General features: G+C 34.6%; 2 protein-coding genes across 2 annotated transcripts in view; one reads left to right on the top strand and one right to left on the bottom strand.

Annotated features, from left to right (window-relative positions):
* Positions 1–6,039: 6,039 nt before the first annotated feature.
* Positions 6,040–7,114, bottom strand: CAPZA3 (capping actin protein of muscle Z-line subunit alpha 3). Its single transcript, XM_056340806.1, is given in 4 exon segments — positions 6,040–6,475; positions 6,477–6,592; positions 6,595–6,748; positions 6,750–7,114. Coding segments are annotated over 4 exon segments (1,071 nt in total).
* An 88-nt stretch (positions 7,115–7,202) lies between these two features.
* Positions 7,203–26,689, top strand: part of PLCZ1 (phospholipase C zeta 1) — a 48,319-nt gene continuing 28,832 nt past the window's right edge. The window contains exons 1-6 of the mRNA XM_056341496.1: positions 7,203–7,216; positions 7,816–7,939; positions 11,821–12,055; positions 17,051–17,252; positions 18,768–18,912; positions 21,757–21,909. Of these exons, the coding sequence (XP_056197471.1) occupies positions 7,203–7,216; positions 7,816–7,939; positions 11,821–12,055; positions 17,051–17,252; positions 18,768–18,912; positions 21,757–21,909 (873 nt within the window). The remainder of the gene's footprint in view (positions 7,217–7,815; positions 7,940–11,820; positions 12,056–17,050; positions 17,253–18,767; positions 18,913–21,756; positions 21,910–26,689) is intronic.

Here is a 26,689-nt window from a genome sequence, read left to right as displayed (position 1 = left end):
CTTTACCTTCCTTTTGGTTGTCTCATTCCAAACAGAAAGTATTGCTATCTGAAATCAAAGATATTTATTGAAACCTAGTTTTTTCCACTGAAACCACTCTCTAGGAGGCTTAGCTACCAATTCCCCACTCAAAGAGAAGTGGCTTGCAGGGTGAATATATATTTTTCTTAACCCTTTGAAGAATTCATACTCTTTCAGCCAGTAAGTTCCCAGGTCTGGATACATTCCCCAGTCCTGTCCCAACCTCTTGTTAGCACAGAACCACAAACTATACATTCACTTCCAAGGGAAAGAACTGTGGCTATGTGGGCAAAAAATGAGCCATAGGAAATGAGCAGTCCATCATGTGTCCAGGCAGAATGACTGGAGGACTAAGGTCAGAAATGGGCCACTGTGACGGTCTCCAGTCATGAATATGCATGACTATGAACACAAACTCATATTTTCACCTTCTTTGTGTGTATAGAACTTAGTATGGCCTGCATGATGTATTAACAGTGAGAGAGTTTTATTTGGGACCATGTTTACTTTGGACACATATCATGTATAATTAAATTATTTCCCATATTAGTTATTAAGAACCAACTATTGCATTATTTATTCACCATTTTAATGCATTCTCATAGGATACGTATGAGATCAGGAAGAACTGCTAGCTTTCCTGGGTCCAGAAAGACCGAAGATTGCATATACTGGTGTACTGATTTAAAAACACTAGATTAAAAACACTGATTTAAAATCTAGATCCATGTGACTTGCCCAAAAGTTAAGGAAGGAAAGACAGTGAAGGAGCTGAGATTTCAATCCCACTCTTCTGCACAGTCTCAGATTCCGGAACAGTGGAATTATGGTACTCTCTCTTTTTTCTTCTTTTCTCTAATTGTGAATTTGCCTTATTCATAATTTTCTCCAACATCCCCCCACTTATGGCCTTTCCCTCATCCCTCCTGTTCCAGGTCACTAGCTCTCTAATGTCATACTAGACACTGGGCTTCCATTCCCCTAAGGAAAGGTCTGTCTCATATGCAGTTCTGGCTAGATACGTACAAGGAGCCCGTATAAAGGTCTGCTCTGCAGTCTGTATTTTAAAACACTAATATTTTATCAGTATCAGCTATCAGCATACTTTGAAAAGATAGCTATGATTATTGCCATACAGACTTAAAATTTTTAGCCTTCTGGTTCTGGAAGAATATTTAGAAAGGTTCTCAGCTGCTCTTGTTACCAACCACAGCAGTTACAGGTGCTATTAAAGAAGCAGTATATATAAGAGTTATGTTCCTTAGTAAGCAAATAGGAAAAAACACCCACCTTTTATGTATAAAGATCCAGGACTGAAAGGCCTACACCTGTATCTAGAAAAAAGCTGAGATGCACACTACCTTTTCTTTCAAATGTGTTATATGAACAATAACATAAAAAAAACCCACCAAAACCAAGCAGATCCTATTATTAGGATCTTATAATCTCAGAATGTTTTCTGGGTATGAATGTAAGGGTGTGTAGGAGCTCCTGTTCCATTCAAAGATGATCTGCTACAGAAGTGACTTAATATAACATGGGCCATCTCTTGGTTTTTTATTATTATTTATTATTATCATTTATTACCTATTATTATATTTATAATAATAATAATGATGATAATAATGATGATAATAATGATGATAATGATGATAATGATGATAATGATGATAATAATGATAATAATGATGATAATAATAATAATAATAATAATAATAATAATAATAATAATAATAATAATAATATCTCTTATTCCCTCAGTTTTGTATGGTAGCAATTCCTTACTGCAACAATTACCTCTTGTAACTTCTGAGCATCCCATGATATTATGCTTTGAATAGTTCATAATAGTAAATTTTTGAAATAATGACTTTTTGAAACCACTCCACATTTTTAATAACTGCAAAGCTTTCATTAAAAAGAATTATAAAATACACTGTTGGTGTAAGAATGGCATAATGGCATACAGACTTGGAAAATATCTTGCAAATGGCGGGTAATAAATTTGCTTTTTGCGATTTGTTGAACATATTAAACCATTCTTACTGTAGAAGGGAAAATAATCCTTGAATTTGATCTTACTATAACAGGAGCATCATGCACTGATTATTTGAAATCAGTGAGAGATATACACTTGACAGAACATTAATTGTATTTCCTTCACTTTTATTTCCTCTGTTTCAAAATCGTGTTTTCCTAGCTTCTCCACAACTTGGTAAGGAATAAGGAATAAGGAATACAGTGCAGACTGTAATACAAACAACAGCCTGGAAAACATACAAGTAGGGGTGTTTTTTGGTGTTTTTTTTTGGTTTTTTTTTTTTTTTTTTTTTTACAATATTGTCTTAATGAAGCAAAGAAAGAACTAGAACCAGTTTTGGAGAGTGAAAGGGGGAAAACATTAATTTCTTCCAATGACTAGGAATATTGATAAACCTTGCTTCCTACTAACAGATAATTTTAGTGCCTGTTAAAGATTTGTCTATCTATTCTGAAATGACAGAAAAAGTTGTTTCTAATTCAACACATATGTTGGAAAATGATGAAACTTATTTTGCTAGGTGTCCTCATTTTAATAGGTTTTCCACCTGTTGCAGTACTAGCAAAACATGAAGTAAACTTTATAATGTGAACATTGAATATTCAGTGCAAATACCAATACAAAGTGTTGTTTTTCTTCCAATTTTAATGCAACTGGAAGCTGACAATGCTAAGCTTTAATGTTACTGGCATAATTAAAATGATAATTTTCTTTGCAGCAACAATTAATGGCAGGTACAAAATTATTTTCAGACATCAAAAAATTGAGTCAATTTGACTCAGATACATTTGTACCAACTTTATGACTCCAATGAGTCTGCAAGCCTGTAAATGGAGCAGTAGAATTCCCACAAAATTCATATTATATTTTGAAAGAAAATGAAATCTCAACGTGTAAATGTTCTGAAATGATAGAGGGTGATTTTCTCCTTGAGATAAATAACCATGGCCACTCAATAACAGCCAGAGATAAGAATGAGAAAGCAGTATTGGAAGCATATTACGGAAAGATACTGATAATGTATTTTTGCAGGCACAAAGCAGATTTTTTTTTTAATCTTTAATAATAGACAGTTGTGATTGCGAATAGGTAGCTATGGCATCAATTCTAGGTATGCTATACTCCTGGCTGCAGTAGAAACCTATTGTAAGATACAATTTGACAACTTTAATTTTTGTTTTAATTATACATGCCTATTCTTTATTTCTTTTCTTAAAATATAGGGTACTGATGCTAATAAAAAGAGATGGATTCAGAGGCAGCTATAAGGATGTCAATGGTTTTCACGGCAGTAGGCAGAAAGGTGGGGGATTTTAGGAATAAAGATAATGTGAGTTGGCATGTATTCCCTATATAACAAAAAAGTCTAGTATGGGCAAAAGAGTAAGAAGGTGCAGCTAAGAAACAAACAGATCATGGAAGTATATACGTAAAAGTTCAGCAAAGTTTTCAATGAAGTTGTACATCTTTGCTTTCTTCTTATAATGTTTGTTCCTCCCCAAGTTTCAATTTTTCAAAAGAAAAAAAAAATTCCAAGCCCATCATGGAGAAGTTAGAGGAAAAATTGACAAAGCTTGTATTGTAATTATCTTTTCCAGATTGGTTTCATAGGTCTTGCAAAAAAGACAGAGTAAGAGAGTGAGCCAGACCCTTTCCGGTGGCGCCCAGCAACAGGATAAGGGACAGTGGGCACAAAATGAAACAAAGGAAAGTCCATCTGAATATGAGGAAAAACTTCTTTTAGGGTGACAGAGCACTGGACAAGCTGCCGAGAGAGGCTGTGGAGTCTCCTTCTCTAGAGATACTAAAACCCCAACTGGACACCAACCTGTGCAACCTGCTCTAGGTGAACCTGCTTTAGCAGTGGGGTTGGACTAGATGATCTCCAGGGGTCCCTTCCAAACCCAACCATTCTGTGATTCTGTGATTCTGTGATTCTGTGATTTGTGATTCTGTGATTCTGTTTTCAGCCAGGTCAGAACATTTGCTCTGTCAAAACTTCATCCTTCTGACCGGCTTTTCTTGCAGATTCTGGTATCACAATTTCCTCTTTTATACATGAAGAAATTGAAGGAAAATGGATAGTTCATAAAGGTAGACTGACAGGGAAGATAGGAAAACTGCCTTATCCTACAATATTAAATGTTTTTTTTTTGTTGCACTCCTTGCTACAGTTTTGCTGTACAGAAACTGCATTTTAAAAAGAGAATTTAATTCTACAGCACAGAACAGTGTATTGCAAAATGTCATATATTTGGATCTCATAAGGGATTGGTATGATAGAATAAATGTTGAAACCAAAAGTCATCTAACTGCTTAGTCTTTTCCATTGCTCTGTACTGTTTCTTATTGTTGATTCATGCTCAATATTTGTGTTTGAATAAAGTGTTTTTTTCACAATCCCGAATTTCTAATGCTATGTCCCAGTTGCTGTTAACATTTAAATGTATGTCCGGAATTTAATCCATTATTCTGTATTGCAGACAGGAACTACGCTTACAACAGGACATCTTCATTATAGCAGCCCTGGGCTGTATAACTTTTTAATAAAATTACTCCTGTTTTCAGAAAAGAAATAATCCCATATTGAAATAAATACCTTGTAAAGACAGCTGCTTGCTCATTGAATGGCCTTCAGCAGCAATATAAACACTAAAAGGGTTGGATTGGTGTTGAACAGATCTTGGTAGCAGCTGTGGGGTGAAAAGAGAATGACCCATAGGTAATGCAGCTCTCTGTGAAGAACTGAAGGGGCACAGAAAACGCTCTCCATGTTCCATCCTTCTCCTCTTCAGTGTATGGTGCAGATTTTCTGACAAATGGGCATCTGTAAAAGGCATTGTCAAGGGACATTGTTACAAGGGCAGCAGTCTGCTTTCTGTTTGCAGGAAGGAAATGCTGCATGATAAGTACCTTTCTGCACACAGATTAGTACAACAGTCCCAGAATCTTTGTGCTGTGTAACCACGAAGATGAACAACCAGATGAAAAATGTGCTCTAGTCAATGCAAATCTGAAGAAATTCAGTGTATATATCACAAAAACTATTTTATTTATTTGAGTTTCAAATATTGGCAACACTACAACCTTGTCTTCTGCAATAAGGTTCTGTAAATTAGTATGCTTATTAATTAAAAATGAGCATATGACTTCGTCATCAACAATATAGAATGATGTGGATCGATGGTTTTTATATTACTGCTTGAAAATAAACTTAGTTTCTAATAAAACTCTAATTAAAAGGTATGTTTACAGAAAACAGCAAGTGTAATAAGCATTTCATTTATTGTAATAATGTTAGCAAAACATCACTGTCATCGTTTGAAAGTAAACCAAAATCACATACATTCCTTTGGCATTTGTGATGAAGACTGGGAGAAGGGAAGCAGCATTGCTTTATTCTGTAATATCGCAACACCCAGCATACATTCCGGGTCAGTCCTGGAATACCTTCTCCATCAACTATATGAAATTTATTCCTCCTGTGTACTGATCTCTCCTTGTTCATGTGACTGTGTAGGGATGTCTCTTGTGCATACAGAGAGGTAGGTACAAGCAAAGCCTGAAGGCTGAATTTCCTTGGTTTCAGTATCAATGAAGAAAATCTAGAAATAAAGCCTCAATATCTTTGACAACCTACCTTACCAATTTCCTTATAACCAATGCTACATACAGTATGAAGTTACAGAATTAAATATAGCATTGGGTAAAATTAAAAAGGAAAGTAAGAGTTTGCTTGCTGGCTCAACTGTAGCACTGTACTGCCTCTGACATTTTGATCAATACTTGTATATATAGAAAACAAAAAATATACAGCAACTTATTTTCAGTCACTACAGACCTGAATTATTTTCAGAGATGATTGACTGATGAGTTTGTGCACCCTCCTGAGTAATCCAGAAATAAATCAACTAAAACCCCCTTTTTTTGTCTTTGTCTTCCTTTTTTTTATATATATACATATTTAATTTAGTTCACTATATAAAATAGTGTGTTTCACTAACCATGGAGGCACCTCTGTATTGCTCATTCAATATTTTATTCCACTTCATAAAAGTGCAAGTAACAGGTAGTTTCCTTGGCAGATTTTCCCCCCATATTTCCTCTGACAAAGCCTGAATGTTTTTCAGGATGGCAATATGAAACTTGGTGTCCTTTATTTTCACAAATTTCACAAAATCTGTGGCAAACAGACTTTGGTCTATCACATTTAACGTCTCACTCACAGCCTTGCTGACAGCTACGTGGAGTCTGGCGTCTCTGAGGTAGTGTATCTGGAGGAGAAAGATCCCTGTAACATGAGTGGAAAATGGAGTCAGGACAGAAGTCCAGTCTGACTTCCAAAGGTTGTTCCACTGATTTGAAGGTGGGTACTGATGAGCCGCAAAGCAGGCCACAAACAGCTGCCTCTTCCAGGATTTTATTGAACACACAGCAGCTCCCTAGAGGAACGTGGCAACTCACGTAGGCCTTAAAGCACTTGTGGAGGGCCTCTCACCACACTTCCTCCTCAGCTGGCAACACACTGGCAGCAGCTGGGGTTTGCTGGTTACCCCACATAGGTGGTCAAACTCAAAAGAGAATTTGTCCTGACGGTCAAAGAAACAGTTTCTCCCTAAGCTGTTGCAGTGGGTCAGTAGCACAGAGTGCCTGTTTATTTGGAGGGGGGTGATGTTCTTGTTGTGCCCCCATGCAGGCAGCCTCCTGCCTTACCAGCTTGTCATCTAGGCCTTGAGCAGAGAGATGTGGGACAGCCTGGCCAGACTCCCCAGGAAGGGACCGGTACAGTAGGCTGCAAATGAAAGACACCTTCTCTGGCTCACACAGCTCCTGCCTGGTGCACATGCTGGGGGTAAGGGCTATCCACAGGGTGGGAGATTTCAGGCAAGGAGAGGGCATGTGGGCTGCTTTGCACTGGAGAGAAAAGGCACAAGATGGTGGCAGGGGTGGAGGGGAGTGGTGGTGGTCACAGTTTGTGACCTCACAATGGCGCTGGGGCAACGCTGGCTGGGTGCTGTGCTGAGAGGAAGCGAGGTGCAAGGTTTGGGACATTGTTCCACGAGGAGCCAGAGCGAGCACCTGCCAAAGGCTGCCAGCTTCACCTCAGTGAAGAGACTAGAGCAGGCAATGCAGAGCCGCCATGGAAGAGAATAGATATCCTCCTCCTGCTCTACCCCTGCCACCTTTTGCTGTTCTACCTCTTCCTCCTCCTCTCCTCTCCCTGCTGTGTGACCTCCCCCATGCATGCCTCTTCACCCAGGCTTGGGCCTGGCCTGTGCACACATGGGAGCCCCCAGCTGGCTGGCAGAGGAGGGCCAGGGGTGGCCAGTCCAGTCTGGACCAGCCTGGTCCAGCCAGGGCTGATTGGGGCTGGTTGGGTGGGCACAATGCTGGGTGCACTCATTAATGTTTGTTGTTCCTGCCATTCCCTGCAGCCTCCCCTCATTTTTCTCCTTTCATTGTGCCCCTTTCTCCACACTGACCACCCCTTGTTTTCCTTCACACCTCCCTTCTTTTTCTCTCCCCTTTTTGCTACCTTTGTCCTCAGACTCTCTGAACACAGAGCAAAAATGCCTTCCTGCATGCCTCAGAGCCTGCTGCATTCTCAGAAATCAGAAGACAATGATGTTCTAGTGTATGAGGAAAGCAATGCAAGCTTTCTAGATTTAAAAAAAGTTGAACTTCTCCCACTCCTCCACCTATTAAAAGGTGATGACATGGGCCGGAAGTTTCCTTAACTTGATCTCTCATACGTGGTTTTTGTCCATCATTCAAGATGAGTTCATGACTGGGAAGATTGATTTAAACAGCACAGTGAAGCTACTTGAAAAACTGCAAGTGCCTTTTGATGTCACACATGTAAAACATGTTTTCAAGGTGAGGAATATGTAGATTAAGCAGTTAAATACGTTTAGAAAACCAGTTACATAAGTGTCGTATTTGTTGATTTTTTTAAATTAATGTTTTGAGAAGTGAGTTTCATGCTAGTAGGGTGTGCAAAATCAGCAAATAATTTGCCTCATCCAGGTCTATTGTTTCTATGAAAATACCTAACCAAGTGGTTGTATTAAAATCATAGAATAGAATCATAGAAATGTTTAGGTTGGAAAAGACCTTTAAGATCATTGAGTCCAACTGGTAACCTAGCACTGCCAAGACCACCACTAAACCATGTCCCTTAGTGCCACATTCTACACATATCTTTTAAATACCTCCAGGGATGATGACTCAACCACTTCTCTGGACAACTTGTTCTAATGCCTAATATCCCTTTCCATGAAGAAATTTTTCCAAATATCCAAACTAAACCTCTCCTGGCACAACTTGAGGACATTTCCTCTTGTCCTGTTACTTATTACTTGGGAGAAGAGACCAACACCTAAGTAACACCATCTCTTCAACACATCAAAATAGTACAAGGTGATGAAAAATATGTAGCTCTTGATTCCCAACTTTTTTGTAACATTGCCTCACTTGAGAAAGATTAGAACATTTTGATTTCATCCCTTCCAGCTGCTTCTGTGATCAAGCTAACAGGATCAGACATGCCTGTCTGACGCTGGGCAGAACTATTAGTATGACTACATAGAAATCCTTCTTCCAAGATGACAATATAGAGTTGTCCAATCTATTCAGGTTTCAAGTCAACATAGACCCAGCACACCTGTTCATTCAATTATCCATTATACCTCTCTTCTGAAGAATTTAAGATGTCTGCCAGAATGGATGGGAATTGTGCTCTAACCCCTGGGAAAAGATGTGGCCTTGAGATATGTCAATGTTTAAAAGATTCCTATGAAGGTTCCATGATACAGCTAGAAACTGGACTTACACATAAGTTAATTTAGCAGCAGGTGTGCAAACTATAGTGCAGGCAGTCCCACTGACAAAATACTGCAAACTGAGTAACTGAGTATCTTTGGACATATTGGGTTTTAACATTCTTCAGGTCCCCTCTAGTATTTACTCAAAAGATGTAGGATTTTTCTTTTTAGCTTTTTTTTTTTTTTTCTTTTTTTTTTTTTTTTTTTTTTACCAGAAATAGCTGTTTGGTAAAACTGTTTTCCTAAGGGAATGAAGCCAAGTGGCTAGATATATATGTGATTTCTTTGAGAACCAGCTGGCTGATTTGGTCCAGATTTCACAGAAGAGAATTAACTATGGCAAGTCAGAAACTTTCAGATCACATCATGCTGACAGGCAGGCAGGCAAGCAGAGGGAAGGCATTAAGATTTCCTCATTCTGTCCTGTTCCTCTCTCATTGCTCTCTGCCTTTTTAAGACAAGGTAAAACTGGCAGTGTGAACCCAACCCTTGCTGAAGAGGCTGTCTGTGGTTTTTGGATTTGCACTGCACTGAGTTTCCAACCTTGAGAATCTCATGAAAGCTTGAAACTGGTTCTCATTGTTTCCTGTATTTTCCATGTATTTTATTTTTTGACAGAAATTTGAGAGAGATGATCAATTGTGGGTAGAGAATGGAATAACTATTTAAGCAAGTGGCCTGCATAGACCAAGTCTGATCTATTTACATTTAACAATGTAATACACTCAACCATATGATCTAGTTATTTGTAACAGTACTGTGAGGTACCCTTTACTGAGTATATTCAGTAGTTTGGGGGCTCAAATTTTTCATCAGTATAATAATATTTAAAAATGCAAAGCATTCTGAAAGGAAATCTTAGTAGCAGCATTGTCAGTAACTATACATCAACAGTTAATTGAATGTCAATTTTATAGAAAATTTAGTTTTTAAAGAATAATCTGGGGTTTTCTTGTCTATTATCTTTGAATTTATTTGAATTTATTTTACTATAATGCTCCTTTAAGCAATACCAGAATTATGAACATTAATATTTTTGAGGAATAATAAATGCTCATATAATTATTCTCAAGACTAAGTCTTTGTTGAGATAGCTCTTTTTCATAATAGCAAGAATTTGAATGCATTGTTAAAAAAAGGAATAAAAACTTACCAACAAATCTTTTATAACAATCTTTTTATTTTAAGATTAACATGATTTTTATAACTATAATTTGAAAAGTTCTATGTAGTATTATTGTCTGTCTTTCATCAAGAGGCAACTGAGATAGAAAATTTAATTTTTTGCCCAGCTGCACTTTGTACCAATACCTAAGTGAACACCTCCTGAGTCCTGGTAGATTACTTAATTCCAAAATAAGTTGGTTTTCTTTTTCTATTTAATGCTTATAAGTAAATTTACAGTTTTCTTCAAGATGTTAAAAATTAGACTGAGGATGTCAACCTTAGATGTGGGATTTCTCAAGCAGTAATGAAATGCATATTATTAGCATTTGTACTTAATTATTTTCTTGTTAGTGATTCCTGGTAAAAATGATCATTACAATTGTCTTTCACAAAGTCAAAACAAATATTTTACTGATTTATAATTTTTTTTAGCTAGAACTCCTCATGAAATTTACTTTTGTATTTTTTCTGGTTATCTAATGCATTCTTACTTTTATTGTACTTATTCGGACAACTCTTAGTAGGAACTGTATTGCATAGGAAGAAGCTGGTAATGTATCAATAAGCTTTTATCTTTTATGATATTGCTTCAAAACTAATCTAATTTAGTAGTAATTGAAAGTCTTCATCAAAGAGCTGCCAGAGCTCAAGTAAGCCACTTTATGTTTATGGACATTTTTGGGGAAGCTATCGTAACCACAGTAAGTGCCATGTTATTAGATGTTGAAATTTAGCTTTTTTGGTAGTCTCAGTTTAAGGAGCCAACAGTTACGAATTTTGATCAGGTTACAGTGATAATCAATGAGGCAATGAACTCTCATTTATGATTTTGTGAGTAATTTTGTTAGTAAATTTCCAAAGTTTCTCTTAATTTGGCAACTTTTAAGAATAATACAAGCTAAAATGTTAGAAACATCTATATGTCATATGCACAGTTATATATTTCATGTAGAAAATTTTAAAGGATAAATAAAACTGTTAAGCCTGAGAAAAATAAAAATGGCAGAAATGGTAAAAATGTACTATTCTACTCAAAATCTTTTACCCTTTTAGTTTTTCTAGTGGCTTCTATACTGAAACACTGAAATTAATTAATGTGCTAACATTTTGTAAGCTCTATGAAAACAAGCTTACAGTTTAAGTATTCTGAAAGTGTGAATAATTAATCTGAGTTAAACATTCTGGCTTGATAAGAATAGAACATGGTGTCGTAGGTTATTCTAAAGTATCTTGTCTCCAAACTTTAACAATGTTTCTTATTTGATGTAGTGAAAGACATGGATCTCAAGATAATTTGGTTATCCTTATTTTGTTTTTTAGATTACTGTTTGCTGTATGTTGTATGTAAATTTAAATTGCTGTATTTATAAGTTGGAGAGGTATTATATTAAATGTATTTTCCACTTGATAATTTTTATGCTGCAGATTTATTTTATTGTATAGCATTTTGGAGGTTTTATATAGTGTATTTTAATATTATATATGCATTATATAGAAATGTCTGTAATTACTTAGATTTTAATTGTGTCATATTGTACATTTTATTTTGTATAAAATCTTTTTAACACACAAAGTCAAACCTAAAAGTTGCATTTAAAAGTAGAAGAACATAATTTGATAAAGCATTAAGGTCACTATTATCTGAGGTTTTCTCAATTATTCTCGTTCTTGTGATCAGATATAATAGAATATTTTGTGTGTATTTTTGTATCATTGTATCTCTTTGTATTGACTGGGTTGTTTTTATTTCCTTTCATTTTTTTTCAGAAATTAATTGACAAACGGAAGGAACGTACCATTAACATAGAAGACTTCAGGGCAATTTATCGAACTATTGTACACAGACCTGAATTTCAAGAACTTTTTCATGCTTACTCTCCGGACTGCAAAATTCTACCTGATACCCAGCTCATAGAATTTCTCAGAAAAGAACAATTTGAAACTGAAGCTTGTGAAATAACTGCCTTAGAAATTATTCTGAAGTATGAACCCATTGAAGAAGGTATGCATAGTTTAACTATTTGATTTCTAGCTCTCAGTTATTATACTTCTGCCAAGGACTGTGTTTATGTTTTTGAATACCCATCTGACTATGCAAATTGAACATTTTAAAGTTAACTAAGGTAAGGAATTAAATTATATTCTGCATGTTGTATAATAACTTTTGTAACCACTTCTACAAAATGTTGATCTTTTTGAAATTCAGATCTTTGAACACTAAGAATGAATGAAACATGAATGATACATGAAACCATTAATAGAGCACAATAAATTTACACAGCATATTGCTTAGCGATAGCATCTTACTCTACTTACCAGATCGGTGGAGGTTTGTTAAATTTGTAATATGTGTATTCTTCAGCTATTGAAGGCTGCTTCAAGTTGTGGTGTAACATTTCTCCCAAGTTTTACTGAAAATAACTTGACGCAAAATTTTCAAGTAAGCTAAGAAAAGGAAATCAGACTTAACTGCATTTTATTGCAATCTGTTACTTTTTTCAGAGAAACTTGAATCTCAAATGTTTAACTTTGTTAGTGTGCTTTGGTTTCCAGTCTTTAACAATGGGTGGAATTGATAACTAGTTAAGAAACATAAACCAAAGAAGGAGAAAATCTTCCTTTTGGAATAGAAACCCTGGCATATCTATGTTGATATTGCCACTGTCGTGGAAAGAAGAAACTGGATCAATCTTTCAAGAAGAAACAGAAGACATTTGGTGTTACATTAAGAATCACTCACTGTCTAGTTATAGCTACAAAACCTTTGATTCCTTATGCCATTACTCTCTGAGGTTGTCTTTCAAATTAGAAGATAGTTTAGTGAATATATTCTACTCTTTCTGAGAACTGTTTACTAGTTAATATTTTTATGTTCCCGGTTAAAAAGGTTTTGGGTTATTTATTTTGATGGGAAAGTTAATAAATACAAAGCAGTAAAACAATCTTGAGTCAGTTTGAAAACACATTTTAAATATCAACTAAAGTTTCTATAGTTTTAATGTCTGGTTTAAATTTCAGACGCTGAGCTAAATTCTTGTTTGTTTCTCTGTCTGTGATAAGAGTGTTTGTCTTACTGAATGAAATAATAGCTGTATTGTTCATGCTCCTTTGAGTGAACTAATATTCTCACTCAAACATATTTGTTGGAAAGTTCCAGTTATGCTTGCATGTTAGTTGATTCATATGGTGGTGTGATAGACCATTTTGTGTAACTGTCATTCTGAATTTGGTATAGGATATTCTTTATCAGGATGATCTGTCTAACTCATCTGCCATCCTTGTCCTGTGTATTGCAGAAAAGGAAAAGGACAGATTTTGACACTTAATTGACTGGTTTGCTAACAGTAGCAACCATTATCTGATAAACTTGATATCACTAGTATGTCATGATTAAGATGAAACAGGTACTAGATTTTACATACAACACTGACAAATTCATCTTTAAAATTCAGCACATCCCTAACATTTGTGTGCAGACAGAGAAGACTTTTCAATGCTATTAAGCCAGATAACTCTAAATTAAGTCTCTGAGAGTACTTTAGCAAGTTCAGGAAAAGTATGGAATACATTATTCTTATTTTTTATTGTACAATTTTCATGTCTAACAGTAAAATGCTGCATTAACAGATTTTGTTTGTGTGTGTGCTAAAGCTTGCATTTTTGGCTGAGAACCATTTTATGCAATTGATTATAAAAGTAGTGAATATGTGATTCACGCCTGACAGTTGTGTCTTACTAATATCTGAATGTCATTTGTGTTCTACGTAAACATTTGATTATCTCCATCTTATTATTAAGTTTGAATAGAAGTGTTGAGTCATGAAATAGGATTAAATAAAACATGCCAACCAAATGCACTTTATTTTTTAAAAACTTCATTTATATCTCTGATAAATTTTTTGTAGCTCATTATTCTGTATTTGTTTGAATAGAATTAGAGGCACAATGAGATGAGAAGGTGCATCCCACTGTTATTTGCAGCATAGTGCTATTCAAAACCACTGCTCCTATCTCTGTATTTTCCTGATAGGCAGTACCAAAAGAGGTTAAAAGTACAATCCTGTCTTGAAAATGTTGCTTATTTTCTTACAAAAAAGATAAACTTGGTGTATCTGTCATATAAAGAATGTGCGTAACCCAGAATGCATTTGTGAATCAGAAAAACATCTTCAATTTATTCCTAGGATATATATTCTTTTAAACTTATCTTTCATATGTACAGAAAATAGAAACTTAATCCTATTGTTACAGTATAGAACAATACAACATGTGCGTGTGGATAAATCAAAGAACTTAAGATACTAAATAAGATACAACTATCAAGAGGCAGTCATCTGCGGCTGCTTGGTTTCCCCCCCAGCCCCTGGCGGGGGGCGGGGTGTGTGTGTCTCTAAATACCGGGGCCCGGATTGAGGACCCTGGGGGGCCATATCTGGCCCACAGGCCGTAGTTTGAGGAACCCTGATCAAGAGTCATGGGGTAGCAATAAGTCATTCTGCAAATATGTTAATGAAAGAAAGACCAAGGAAATTCTTGATGCATTACCTAAGTACGATCAGGTGGCTAATATTAATGAGACCAGAGTAAGATCTCAGTCAAATATATGGAAAAAACAGGGTAGGACATGCTTAAATGACTTCATCAGATCAGTGAAGACAGGTTGACAAATCAGAGTTTTTAGAAAATTGACTGTAACAAGCTTGGTTATTACAGGTTAACTTTGAAAAGACATGGAGAACAGATGATGAAAGATCAAATCTAATACCTGTTTTAGAAAAGGAATATCCAAGGAACTATACACCAGTCAGTTACTAGAAAAACTAGAACAAATAATGAATATGTAATCACCTCTAAGATGGTAAGGGTGAGTAACAGTTTGTCAAGACATTCCATGAAGAAATCATATTGTTTTCTTCTATGAGACAGTAACAGTGCTGGTGAATAGAAGAATCATACTTTTTAACAGTGTCCTGCATTCTAAAAAGCAAGTTGAGGAAGCAGGCAAAATAACTATATGGCAGATAAGCAACTCATTAGAAAATTACTCTGAGAAGTTAGCCAGGAATGACTTAGAGTCAAAATGAAAGGCTACATCTGTCTACAGTTTCACTGAGCATGGTGTTGGGATCCAGACTTCAATTATGTCATTGATAAGCTGAATGATGAAATAGAAATTAAATTTATTAATTTTACATTTGTCATCAGAACTCAAGTGTAATAGGGAAAAAGATTAAAAGCCAAAGCGATCTTGGCAAATTGATGATACAGGAAAGAAGGATGGAGTTCAATATGGAGAAGCACTACATTCCAATCAGGGCATCAAACATCAAGAAGGAAGTTCATCAAATGGAAAGAATTGTAGAAGCCCATTGAAAAATATCAGAAGTCAAAGAAAACCTAACCTAAATAGAAAGATGAACTGAACTGGATTTGTTTCTGCTGGAAAGCAGTGGAATGAGGGGAAATGTAGTAGTCTTCTTATATGGATAAGACTATGACAAAAAAGGAGAGGAATAATACAAAACAGAAAAAAAAAATGTACAGCAAGGAAGTTTCAGGGTAAACATTATGGAAAAATTTCTAACAAAAAGGTTCTTAGGTGCTGAAAAGGGATTACCAGGATGTGTGTGGATTCTTCATCAATGGAAGTCTTTAAGAATAACTTTGACAGAGTTCTTGTAGGAATAACATTTCTATTGTTAAGAACAACAGTGCAAGTATGTATGATGTCTGGAGGGCCTTCATCCTTATATTCTATTTCTGTTTAGTATTTTAAAACATTGCAATTTTTTTCTAGTTCAAAAAGCTGTGTAATTTAGAAATAATTATTCTCTTTGTGTTACCATCATCAGAATGATTTTCATAAAGTCTCATTCAGATAGAAAATTTTCAGTCTGTATACATACTGAAGATTGATAACTGCAATGCTAACCTGTAAATTGTGATTCTTATAGCTCTATTGAGAATTGACAGGTCAGATAAGTGTTTGGTGTTTTGGGTGTCTTTTTTTTTTTTTTTTTGTGTGTGTGTGTGGTGGTGTTTTTTTTAATTTTGTTGTTTTTTTTGTCAAAAGTTTGTATACATTGACCCCTCTAAGTTATCATTAAGACAAAGTAATCTTGAATTACCTACTGCTTAATTATCACTAGCCTGCTATACTGACAATAATAAGGTTATTTTAGAGCCAGAACTGGGAAAAATCCCTGACTAATTGAAACTAGGTTATGTTTTGAAGCAAAGCTGGCTTCTGAGATTACATCATTTGCAAAATTACACTTGAAGCTTGACATTGGAGCAGTAGTTGGCATTATAATGGACCTGTTTGTCATCAAATCCGTTAAAAACAAAACAAATGGGATGACTGTCACTGGTATGGAGGCAATTAGCAGTTTTTCTTATAGACACAGTAATATAATAAGCTTGATTTGCAATTCATCTTTGTGGGCATTTATTTTGTTAAAAAGCTATTTTTTTTCAAATGCTTCTAATTTAAACATTATTTTACCAGTATTTAATTGAAATTTTCTACCACTGAGGAAGATATTTTGTGCTAGGAATCATAGTTTTTTCAAGATTATTTTGACAGTCTTCAACTGACATTTTGGAGAACAATTCCTGTTCTTTCTGCAGAGAAAAGAAGATTCTTTGTGCATTGACTGACATGTTACTTTCCAAAACTAAGCAATGAATATTTTCCTTTGTATTTAATTAGGACTTCTGAAAACACTTCTTATTGGTGTCCATAGAAATATAAAAATGTCAGAACATATTTATTTCCTCTCATAATTTTGAACTACAGCAATTCAGTTCCAGACTTACACACATCTGATATTTGTGTTTATGTTGTTTGTTATGAATTTTAAAATTGCAGGAAAGTGTTACGCTTTATAACCTTCAGCAATGTTTAGAATTGGCTATTAAAAATTATGGAAAGTACACAGATATAACCATCGGTTTATCTTCACACCAGAAATTCTTTGCTTTCTTTTTTGTTCAGTGAGGAAAAGAAGACAGATGTCAATTGAAGGTTTTATAAGGTACATGAGCTCAGAAGACTCTTCAATATTCAAAAATGAACACAGAACTGTCTACCAAGATATGAACCACGCATTATGTGACTATTTTATTTCATCTTCTCACAACACCTATTTGACATCTGACCAGCTAATAGGGTCCAGTGATCTATGGGGATATATCAGGTATTTAGATACTGTTTTTAAAACATTCTTTGGCTTTTGGTTGTTGTTGTTTTAAATGAATACTGTCACATATAATCCTACTTGGTAATAAGGAACAAAACCATCATAGATACAAGTAGAAAATGTGAGAGTGGTCTTTTAATTTGTGTGTATACTTTTCAATATATTACCCAAACCATCTGTTCATAGTCTGGAAACCATCCATTTTTTCACTTACATCTCAAAAAATCAGCCTCACAGCAAATGAAAACTATAGTATGCTGCACAGTATATGATTAAATCAGTTTTTAATTTCAACATGCCACGCAAGAATAAATAACTCCCTGAAATAAATGTAGAATTCCTGGGCAAATGCTAATATACAGGACTTAAGGGCACAGTACAGTGGAGTATGTCCAGGATATCTGTGACCAATGTATGTTGCAATGTGGTTAGTTTAGAAACAACAACAACATGGGCACTGTAGGAGCTAGGAAGGAGAACAAACGTTGAGTGTGCAATGTATGACTCAAAGAGGATAAGGAAACCAGGATGCTTTTTTGCCAAGACACATTTAGAAGAAATGATGAGGGAAGGAGAAAATAGTTTATGTATTAAAGGCAATACAGAGAGGAACAGAAAGTATGAAAAATTTGGAAGACAGGTGTCCAGCATTCTTATTCCTTTGTACTACTTTAGTGAAGTGAAAGAAACACTAATTAATTTCTTTCTAACAGTATTTTAAATTATATGACATTAATACTATATTGCTTTAAGTAATTGCAAAGTGAGTATAAAACCCCCTCTCTTCCTCTTAAACTGCTATTTGTGTAGGGAAAATGTAAAATACTAAAATAAGCTAGAAGCATCTCTGTGAGATTGTTAGTATGTAAAGGGCACCATGTAAAAGGCAGATTGGTAATTAGTCTGTAAGAAATGTTTAAATTAATAACAAGCCAAATATTAGAAACCTAAGACCTTTAAGGGTGCCATTACCATATTAAAAATTAAACCAAAGTAAATTTAAGGTATCTGAGAAGCTTTATCACTTCCTTTTAGAAATAAGGTAGAAGGAGATTATGTAAAGACAAGTACAATCTGATGTAAGTGTGATGCTGTTATTTTTAAGTGTAATGATTCTCAAACTTGCAGACAAATCTTGGAATAATAATAATAACAATGATAATATAAAAGGCTCTTTCAAACGTTTTGTCTTTTAAGCAACTGTTTTCCATCATTCCAATATTCTTTTGTTTAAATCTTTGACTCTACTGAATACTGAAAGTTATTCAGTTATTAGTCCTTAATTCCCTAATGAAGTTTATTACCTAAAATGTTTAAGATAAACAATAGAAAATATAGCTCTGTCTCATATCTGTATCATTCTATAGAATTTCTTTTCTTTGCAATGAAAAAGTAGGGGGTGTTGTAATTATTCAAAGTGCTTGTAATCAGAAATACAGTGACTTGTGTAAGAAAGTGTGTTATCTTTCTTTTGAGTATAAAATTGTTTCTCCTCTTTTTGTTCTTTTGAAGCGCTCTCTTAAAGGGATGTCGTTGCCTGGAAATTGACTGCTGGGATGGCTCAAACAATGAACCTGTTGTGTATCATGGTTACACTTTAACAAGCAAAATTCCATTTCGTTCTGTAATTCATGTGATAGACAAGTATGCATTTGTGGTACGTATCTATATGTTGGTTAAAATGTGGTGATGGCTTTAACAAAGCCCATGGACTTGGTTGTTGTCAGAGATTCACCAGGGTAAAAAAAAATCTGAACAGAGACAGTGCTTGTGGCAGTGGGCATTGTTGAAATAAATTATGGGAAATAGTGTTATCTGTTCTTAATATCTTTTAAAATTTTATTTAAGAAACGGTAAACATATTTTACTGATAATGATTATAAACCAAACTTGGTGCAAGGAATTCAGAAGACCTTACACAGCTTGTTAGGTGGAATTTGCACCTGAGGTCATTTAAGCAAGGACTGAATATAAAGTGATCAGCTACTTCAGAATTAGTCCAACGTTTCACCACTTCACATCTTTTGTATTTTTTTACTTCACTTATTCTTTTGTTGCTATCAGTCTGTCTTATATCCTATGGCTGAATTTATAAAACAGAGAAAAATGTTAGATAATAGCTGAGTTTGAGACTCAGTCTGTTTTCCATTTCCTCTCGTTTTGAATTCAAGGCCTGGTAAAGGTTACCATCTACCGCTGTCTTTTTGTTGAACGACTCATTAGGGCAATGTCCCTCCTGCCTATGTCTGGTAAAGCAGCAAAAGCTGGAGAGCTTGTGGCACTGTCTCAGTCTTTTGTGTAGGTTTCTGGCAAAACTTCTGCTCAAATGAAGTCCTGAACTATTAACATAACTGTTGTATTCAGGCCAGCATTATGTGTGTGAATATATACACCTGTGATCATACATTTATATGGATTTTTGTACATATATATTTATAGCATGCTCAGGCTTAAGCAGAGCTCTATTTTTTCTGTCCTGATTTCTATATAAAATTAATTAGCCGCTGATTTGAAAAGACAGTGAAAACAACAATATGGTTTTATATCACTGTTCTTCACAACCTGTTAGATACAACTCTCCTGGTTTTGCTAATATACAGCACATTGTATATAACTATAACACAAATGTAATTTAACAGGCTCAAGTTACAATAAGATGATAAAATCACAATAGGTAATGGTTTGTACCAGCTGTCTATCCAGGTTAAGGTGTGCTTCTACTGGTGGTCAATAGCAAACGCTCAGGGAAAATGTGTAAAAACAAGGTAAACATAAAATTATACTTCCCTTAGAAATTGACAGTTTAGGTCCTGCCCAAGTAAATATTTTATTCAGAGTATTTGTTTTATTAGCCACCACTATTACTGGCAGCTTCTGAGATTTATTTGTACAGTCTAAATGGGCATGTCTCATTTGAGCTATTCACTAATTTTTACTTGATTTCCTATGTTTCACCTGTCTGGCTTGAGTACTGTGATAAGTGAGGTGTAAAGAGTCCTCAGAAAAGGTTTTGATATTATAAAAAAATATGCATAGCTTGTTCATGTGAAGGCAATGAATTCTGACCAAATTTTAAGGACACTGTGAACTTGAAACATAGTAAATTATGTCATGAGTTAAATCAAAAGACACTTAATCCTGGTTTACTTTGTCAATTGTAATTTTAGAATCTGATTTTACCTTTTAAAAACAAACAAACAAAAAATCTCTTTTCTCATAACAAAACTGTGTAAACAATGGAGAAAATTTTGTACACAAACCAAACGCTCTACCCTATAAAGCAGAGAAATATTTTAAATCTCTGGCTACAGTGGCTACAATTTATATTTAGCTGAGTCAATTTTGCCTTGTTTATAATTGTTTTTTCATTGTCCTTTAAAATAAATTTAGCCACTAAAGGAGCTATCACTAGAATATCTCAGATGTAAATTTAAAGGTACATGATTATGTGAAACTTTCCAAGTTCTACCTATAGATACATGAAAATTGCAATAATTTTGTTTTCTATTTTTCTTTTTCCTTATTTTCCCTTATTGAAATTTTTTTTTCAGAAAACTTAATCATTATTTCAAAAACATTAATCTACCAAATGTGGTAATTCCCTGTTGGGATGACTTAGTCAACAGGATTAGAGAGCAGTAATGTTATAACCTTTAGGTGCAAAAGAAAGAGAAGATACTAGGTCTGAAGAAATGAGGATTTCTTTAAGTTTGAAAAACACCAAAATGGTCAACATTGATATCTTCAGAATATGGAATGTTTTAAGTCTCCTTTGAAATCAACCTAAATAATTTTTTAAGCTTTGGTGTGTCTGGGAGGTTTTATTCTATCTTCCTTTTTTTGGCGTAATTCCTCTTCTTTCTTTGTAAGTTCATTTGTTGAGAACCACCGTCTCAGACACACAGTAGTCAAAGCATCGTTCTTTAGAAGCTCTGTGTATCAGCTGAGCCATTAACTGTGAGAAATTTTGCTTTTTGTTTCCGGGTTTTACTCTGCCTTGTGCAATTGAATCAGCCTGATCTCTGGCTCATTTAACACTTCTTTTCTCTCCACCTTCTTTACATCCAACATTAATCATTGTTACATGCCTCTGATAACTTCTTTTCTATGGATTATTGGACAAATACACTTCAATATATGCTTTCCAAATATCAGCACAGACATTACCTGGTTTCTCTAATAAAGTATTGTGTTCTTCTTAACTGATCTTCATTTGATTTACCAAGGGTTTTTTCATCTCTGTATATGTCTAACCTTGTCTTAACCCCTTTCAACTTCCTGAGGATGTGTGTTTATTCTCCTTCAGTTGTGCTTTCTCTTTTCTATAAATATTGTGAACATTTTATTGTAGTACTAACCCGAAACAACCAACCTATATTCTGAAAGTTTTGAAAATAAACAAAAAATACAGATTACCAAGGGGGCTTTTGTAAGATATTTTTGGAAGTCAAGTGGTTCTCTTAATTTGTTGATAATAAAAGCCTTTAAATTGTATTTCCAGGCATCTGACTATCCAGTTATACTGTCTTTGGAGAACCACTGCAACCCTAAGCAACAGGAAGTAATGGCAGAATGTTTAGAAACTATTCTAGGTGACAAACTTCTTACATCAACAATTGGTGATACAGAAGTGACTCAACTACCTTCTCCTGAGGTAAAAACATTGCTTTTTATTCTGTGAAAGATAGGGGAAAAAAACTGGTTTGGGTTTTTTCTTTAATCTTTTGAAACTGAATTTATGAAACTGCTCGTCTGGTGTCTGAAATAAACTCCAGGTGGTAACAAAAAATAATTAACCAACACCAAAACACTCACATGAAAAGATAAAGAAAACAGAAAAAGCAAAAATGAATCATGTGGATTGATATGGAAGTTTTCATTTAAAGGAAAACTGCAGTACTGCAGTGAAGCACATATTTGTCAAAAGCTAACATACTAACATTTTTGCAAAGCTTTAGATCTCGCAGTTAAAATCAAACCAACATTCAGTGTTCTGGATGCTTTAAAAGTTTTATTTTATTTTATATACAAATACAGTTAAGTAAAGTTTGTGGGTTACAGTTTATTTTATATCAAAACATGCAGCTGTACTAATGTGTTTTGATATTTTGCACCATACTTACTAACACTGAATAATCTTGCATATCAAAATCCGAACAGCTGCACTGAAACTACTCTGATTTTTTTAAAAGTGAACTATTACTTAATATGGATTAAGTTATCGTAGTGTTCTTCATCTACAGTAGTCCTATGCTGGAGACATGGTAACCTAAAGACAGAAATGAGTATCTGCCTTTAAAAAGAGCAGATTTATATATAGGGAATAGCTTGCCAAAGACTGCAGAAGTAAATACTAGTAAATCTGAGCTTTGAATCTGAGAGCTATGCAAACACCTGATTAATTTGGGAAATTTCAAGTTATGGAAACATAGTGTTACATTGAACAGCTTCAAAGTTTCTGTTGACCTCCAAATTAAGCATTTTGAGGTTAAACTTGAACAATCTCCTCTCCTCTCCTTGTCTCCTCCCTTCCTTTTCTCTGAAGTGAAGCTTCCCATGTTTTAGTCTTAAAAGAGGGAAAAAAGTGTGATTTTTAAACAGTATGCTTTAACTAAAATTAAAAAATCTTCACTTTAAACATGTTAGTATATGTTTTCTGCTATTTTTTTTAATGTTAGATTGAAAGAATTTTCTGAAATTTAAACATTATTTAAATGGAAACCTGAATCTATGTTTTTTTGTCAATAACAATGTTGATGAAACTATTTCATTGAGGTCTGTTACTGCAAAAACATTCTTTCTCAGTGTGTTTCTCCCTAAGGCAGTGTTTCTCAGCTGGTGGCTTGAGACCCCTGGGATATGAAGCCAGAAAAGGCAATTAGATGGGTGTTGAAATTTTTATTGCAAACAAAAATAAATAAATTCCCATTGTTCCAGTCTTTGCACATAATATTCTTTCAAGGACAAAAGATTTTTTTCTAGTCCCTTGTAACACAAATACATGCATACATATAAAACAGTTATTTAAGCTTGTCACTGTTATCAGTGATGTATCAGATATATTTTATACCTTTTTTTTTTCTTTAGAGTAACTGAAAAAGGAACAATGCAAACAAAAATGTGGGAGGAAACACTGTCATAAGGAAGGACAACACACAAAGAAATGTGTTTTTTCTAAAGGATTTGTTAGAGAAAAAACATTTTTGAAGTAGTGTGTCCAAAAAACATCCTAAAGTATTACCATACTTTTATAGATTGTAGCATTATATTTTTTATATCACGCTGCCCAATATCACTTTGCAACCTTGAAAAGTGTTGTGTAAATTAGAAAAAAAAAATAAACTGCGTTAAACATGAGAGTTTGATCCTGTGCAGCCTGCTCTAGGTGAACCTGCTTCAGCAGGGGGGTTGGACTAGGTGATCTCCAAAGGTCCCTTTCAAGCCCATCCATTCTGTTGTTTTGTGATTCTGTTTGTTTTAAAACTTCTCAAAGAATAGCTACATTCAATCTAATAGGTGTGCAAAGATCCTTTGTCCTCTGTAGCAAACACAAAATCAGTGTACTGCATCTGAACCATGGAGTCACTGAATCACATACTTACAAAGATTACTTTATGTGAGATATGTCCCTTAACAGATGATTACTGTGATATAGGGAATTCATTCTTGATATTGCCTAGGTTATAATTTTTGTAAGTCAGCTCTGAAGAATTTTTGTCTGAAAATGCATTGCTGGGTTCCATGCTTATTCCTCATTTAAATGTATGCTCTTCAGGTGAAATTCATTCTATTGAACTTTTAATCTTTTAAAATTATGTGAGTTGTATTTCACGTCTATGTAGGATGTAAGAGTTATCTAAATAATAACACTCTTCTCAGCTGATTTTCAAAAGTCTGAATTTAATACGTCATTATATTGAGACTGAACAAGGCTTAGGATCACCTTCATTTCTCTTTGTTGCTCTGATCAAGCACTTAAGAAAAATCATAAGGATGGTATTTTGCAATGGAAACATGTAGTTATGATTGAATTTGCAAATAGAATAGTAAGCTTGACTTTTTTGGCTAGCATCTTTTTGAAGAACAACTTTTGGTCCATGTTCAAAAGCAGTTTTGTGGCATCACATCCTTAAAGTTTGGGACCTTGTACATATTCAAGGCTTGAGTAAATTGATTAATCATTTGAGAGAGCCAAATGCCGAACTTAGACTTAAGCAGTGTAAGAGATGTTACAGAACCATAAATGATGAATTTTAAATGCTGTTCATGAGAAGGATTCTCAGTCAGTGTAAAAAAAAAAAAGAAGTTTTCACTCATATCGTTTACTGTTCCACTTTTTTCAAGACAGCACTAGCAAGAATAGGGAAGAAGCTATTGCATCTGCTATGCTTCTATAGGAACCCAACTGGTAAAGCCATGCCAGGAAGAAAATTGTATCAGAAGTGTTAACACCATTAACAGAGTAAAGATGTTGCTCTTTAAATGTGACAGTCTTCTGATTTCTGGTACAAGTCTAATAAAATATAGTAAGTGTCAGCATGATTAAAGTTCATTGTAGTTGTTCAGATAGGAGATTGGTTCAACAAAATGATAAATGTTCATTAGCATGGCTCAAATACAGTACATACACTTGCTTAGAGGCTGATACAACCAATAGCCTGATAACTCATTTTGAAAAATATTAATATGAATAATGTACTCAAGTGAATTGGTACATGAGTATCTTTACTAGCAAAATTCTTATTAGATAACTTTATCTATCTATATTCATACACAACAAAAAAAGAAAGCTTTGAAATCAGTTTCCTCTCTTGAAACTTTCCTATGTAACTCATTTATATTTATATGTGAACCTGTACCTTTCATTGAGTATTGAAATAAAGGAAATGGAAAATATAGCAAAAAGCAACATTTTGAAAAAGAAATCGTTATAAACTATAATTTAGCCTACTAACAGGTCTGAAGTTTTCTTTGTAGAGTTTGGCATCTTCTGTGGTCAACATACATTCCCTTCACTTAGATTATCAGCTTTTTCCTTAGCATGTTTTAATGTATATTTTTAAATACATTTTAAATGTTAATTTAAAATTATGATTTTGTCATTGGTGATTCTTTTTTTACTGTTACACTGTCTTATATTAAAGCAAAATAGGTGGTAAATTGCTTATATGCTAAAATATTTACTTATCTTGATTGTAAATTAATATGAATATCACACTGAAGTAGTTCAGTATGAAGGTGAATATACCTTAACATATCTTAATCTGAGCTCCACCCTCCTCCCTTCTGGCTGGATCTCAGCAAGGAAGATGGGAGGGATTGAAAGGGTAGAGTCTTTTATTCTTTATCGAAATTAACAGTAACCACAGAGACATTTTTTATAATGTGCTCTGTTAGAGAATATTCCAACCTAATAATATCCCTAGGGACACAGCACAGACCTCTTTACTGCCACATGTGCCTAGAAATGCAAGGAGCATAATTCTATACCTCAGGTCCTCTGTCTGCATCACAACAGGTTATTGATCATTTAGTTGTCAGCTTTTATGTTCATGACCTGTGCTATTGCTGCCTTTGGCAGGTTTTTTTCAAAATCTGCTTGTAAGATCCCTCAAAGACTTGACTTTGGACTTGCCAGTTTAGTCTTCCTTCCCTTTTTCTCTCAGACTTTTTTTGCAAGGACCTTCAATATCCAGCTTCTCCTGCCACATCAGACTGAAAGATTATGTTTCTTAGATGAGAAATCTTCCTCATCTGACAGCTACTGTTGTTATTCTTAATTTTGCTCTTCCTGTGAAGGGGCACATGCAGCTTATGCAAGGCTTCCTTTTAACACCCACTTCTCAATGTTCTTTAAGATATGAATCAAATAGTACCCTTGTCTGTAAAAGAAGTGAAATACCACACCATTTCTCCAAACACTACATAGAAATATTTACCAGTTACAGATTCTTATTTAGATCTTGAAGATTTGGAGATCTCCACGGAAATTATTTTCTCCTTCACTTGTCTGATCAATCTCCTACTTGCTTTTCTAGTAGGCTTTGAGCTACACCTTTGTCAGCTGAGATGATTCTGTGTGCCTGGAAGAAGGATTAAAATGTAGAGCAAACCCATTCTTAGGTGCGCCTTTGGACCACAGCTCATGAGTGATGTCTCCTACCGTTGTAAATCTAAGTGAAAATCACAGGGAGATCCAGAAAAGAAAGTTGGATGGTCACTGCTTTTTCTCAATACCTGCTTGCCTTGAAACAAAAACCCCAGAAAATTTCAGGAAAAGAGGTTTTGAAATTCTTTAGTCTCAGTCATAAGTTCTCCCTACAGCTGACTATACTAGTACTGTTAATTCCCTGGAATATTATTGTATTCTGTAGCGACAATCAATTCTTCCTCTACATATGAAGCAGCAGAAAGAGAAGGCTTTTGCACTGTTT

This window comes from Falco biarmicus, chromosome 5, assembly GCF_023638135.1.
Source record: "Falco biarmicus isolate bFalBia1 chromosome 5, bFalBia1.pri, whole genome shotgun sequence".
Lineage (NCBI taxonomy): Eukaryota > Metazoa > Chordata > Aves > Falconiformes > Falconidae > Falco > Falco biarmicus.
The sequence above is the reverse complement of the archived record's forward strand: the minus strand, read 5'-3'. Positions and strand labels throughout refer to the sequence as shown.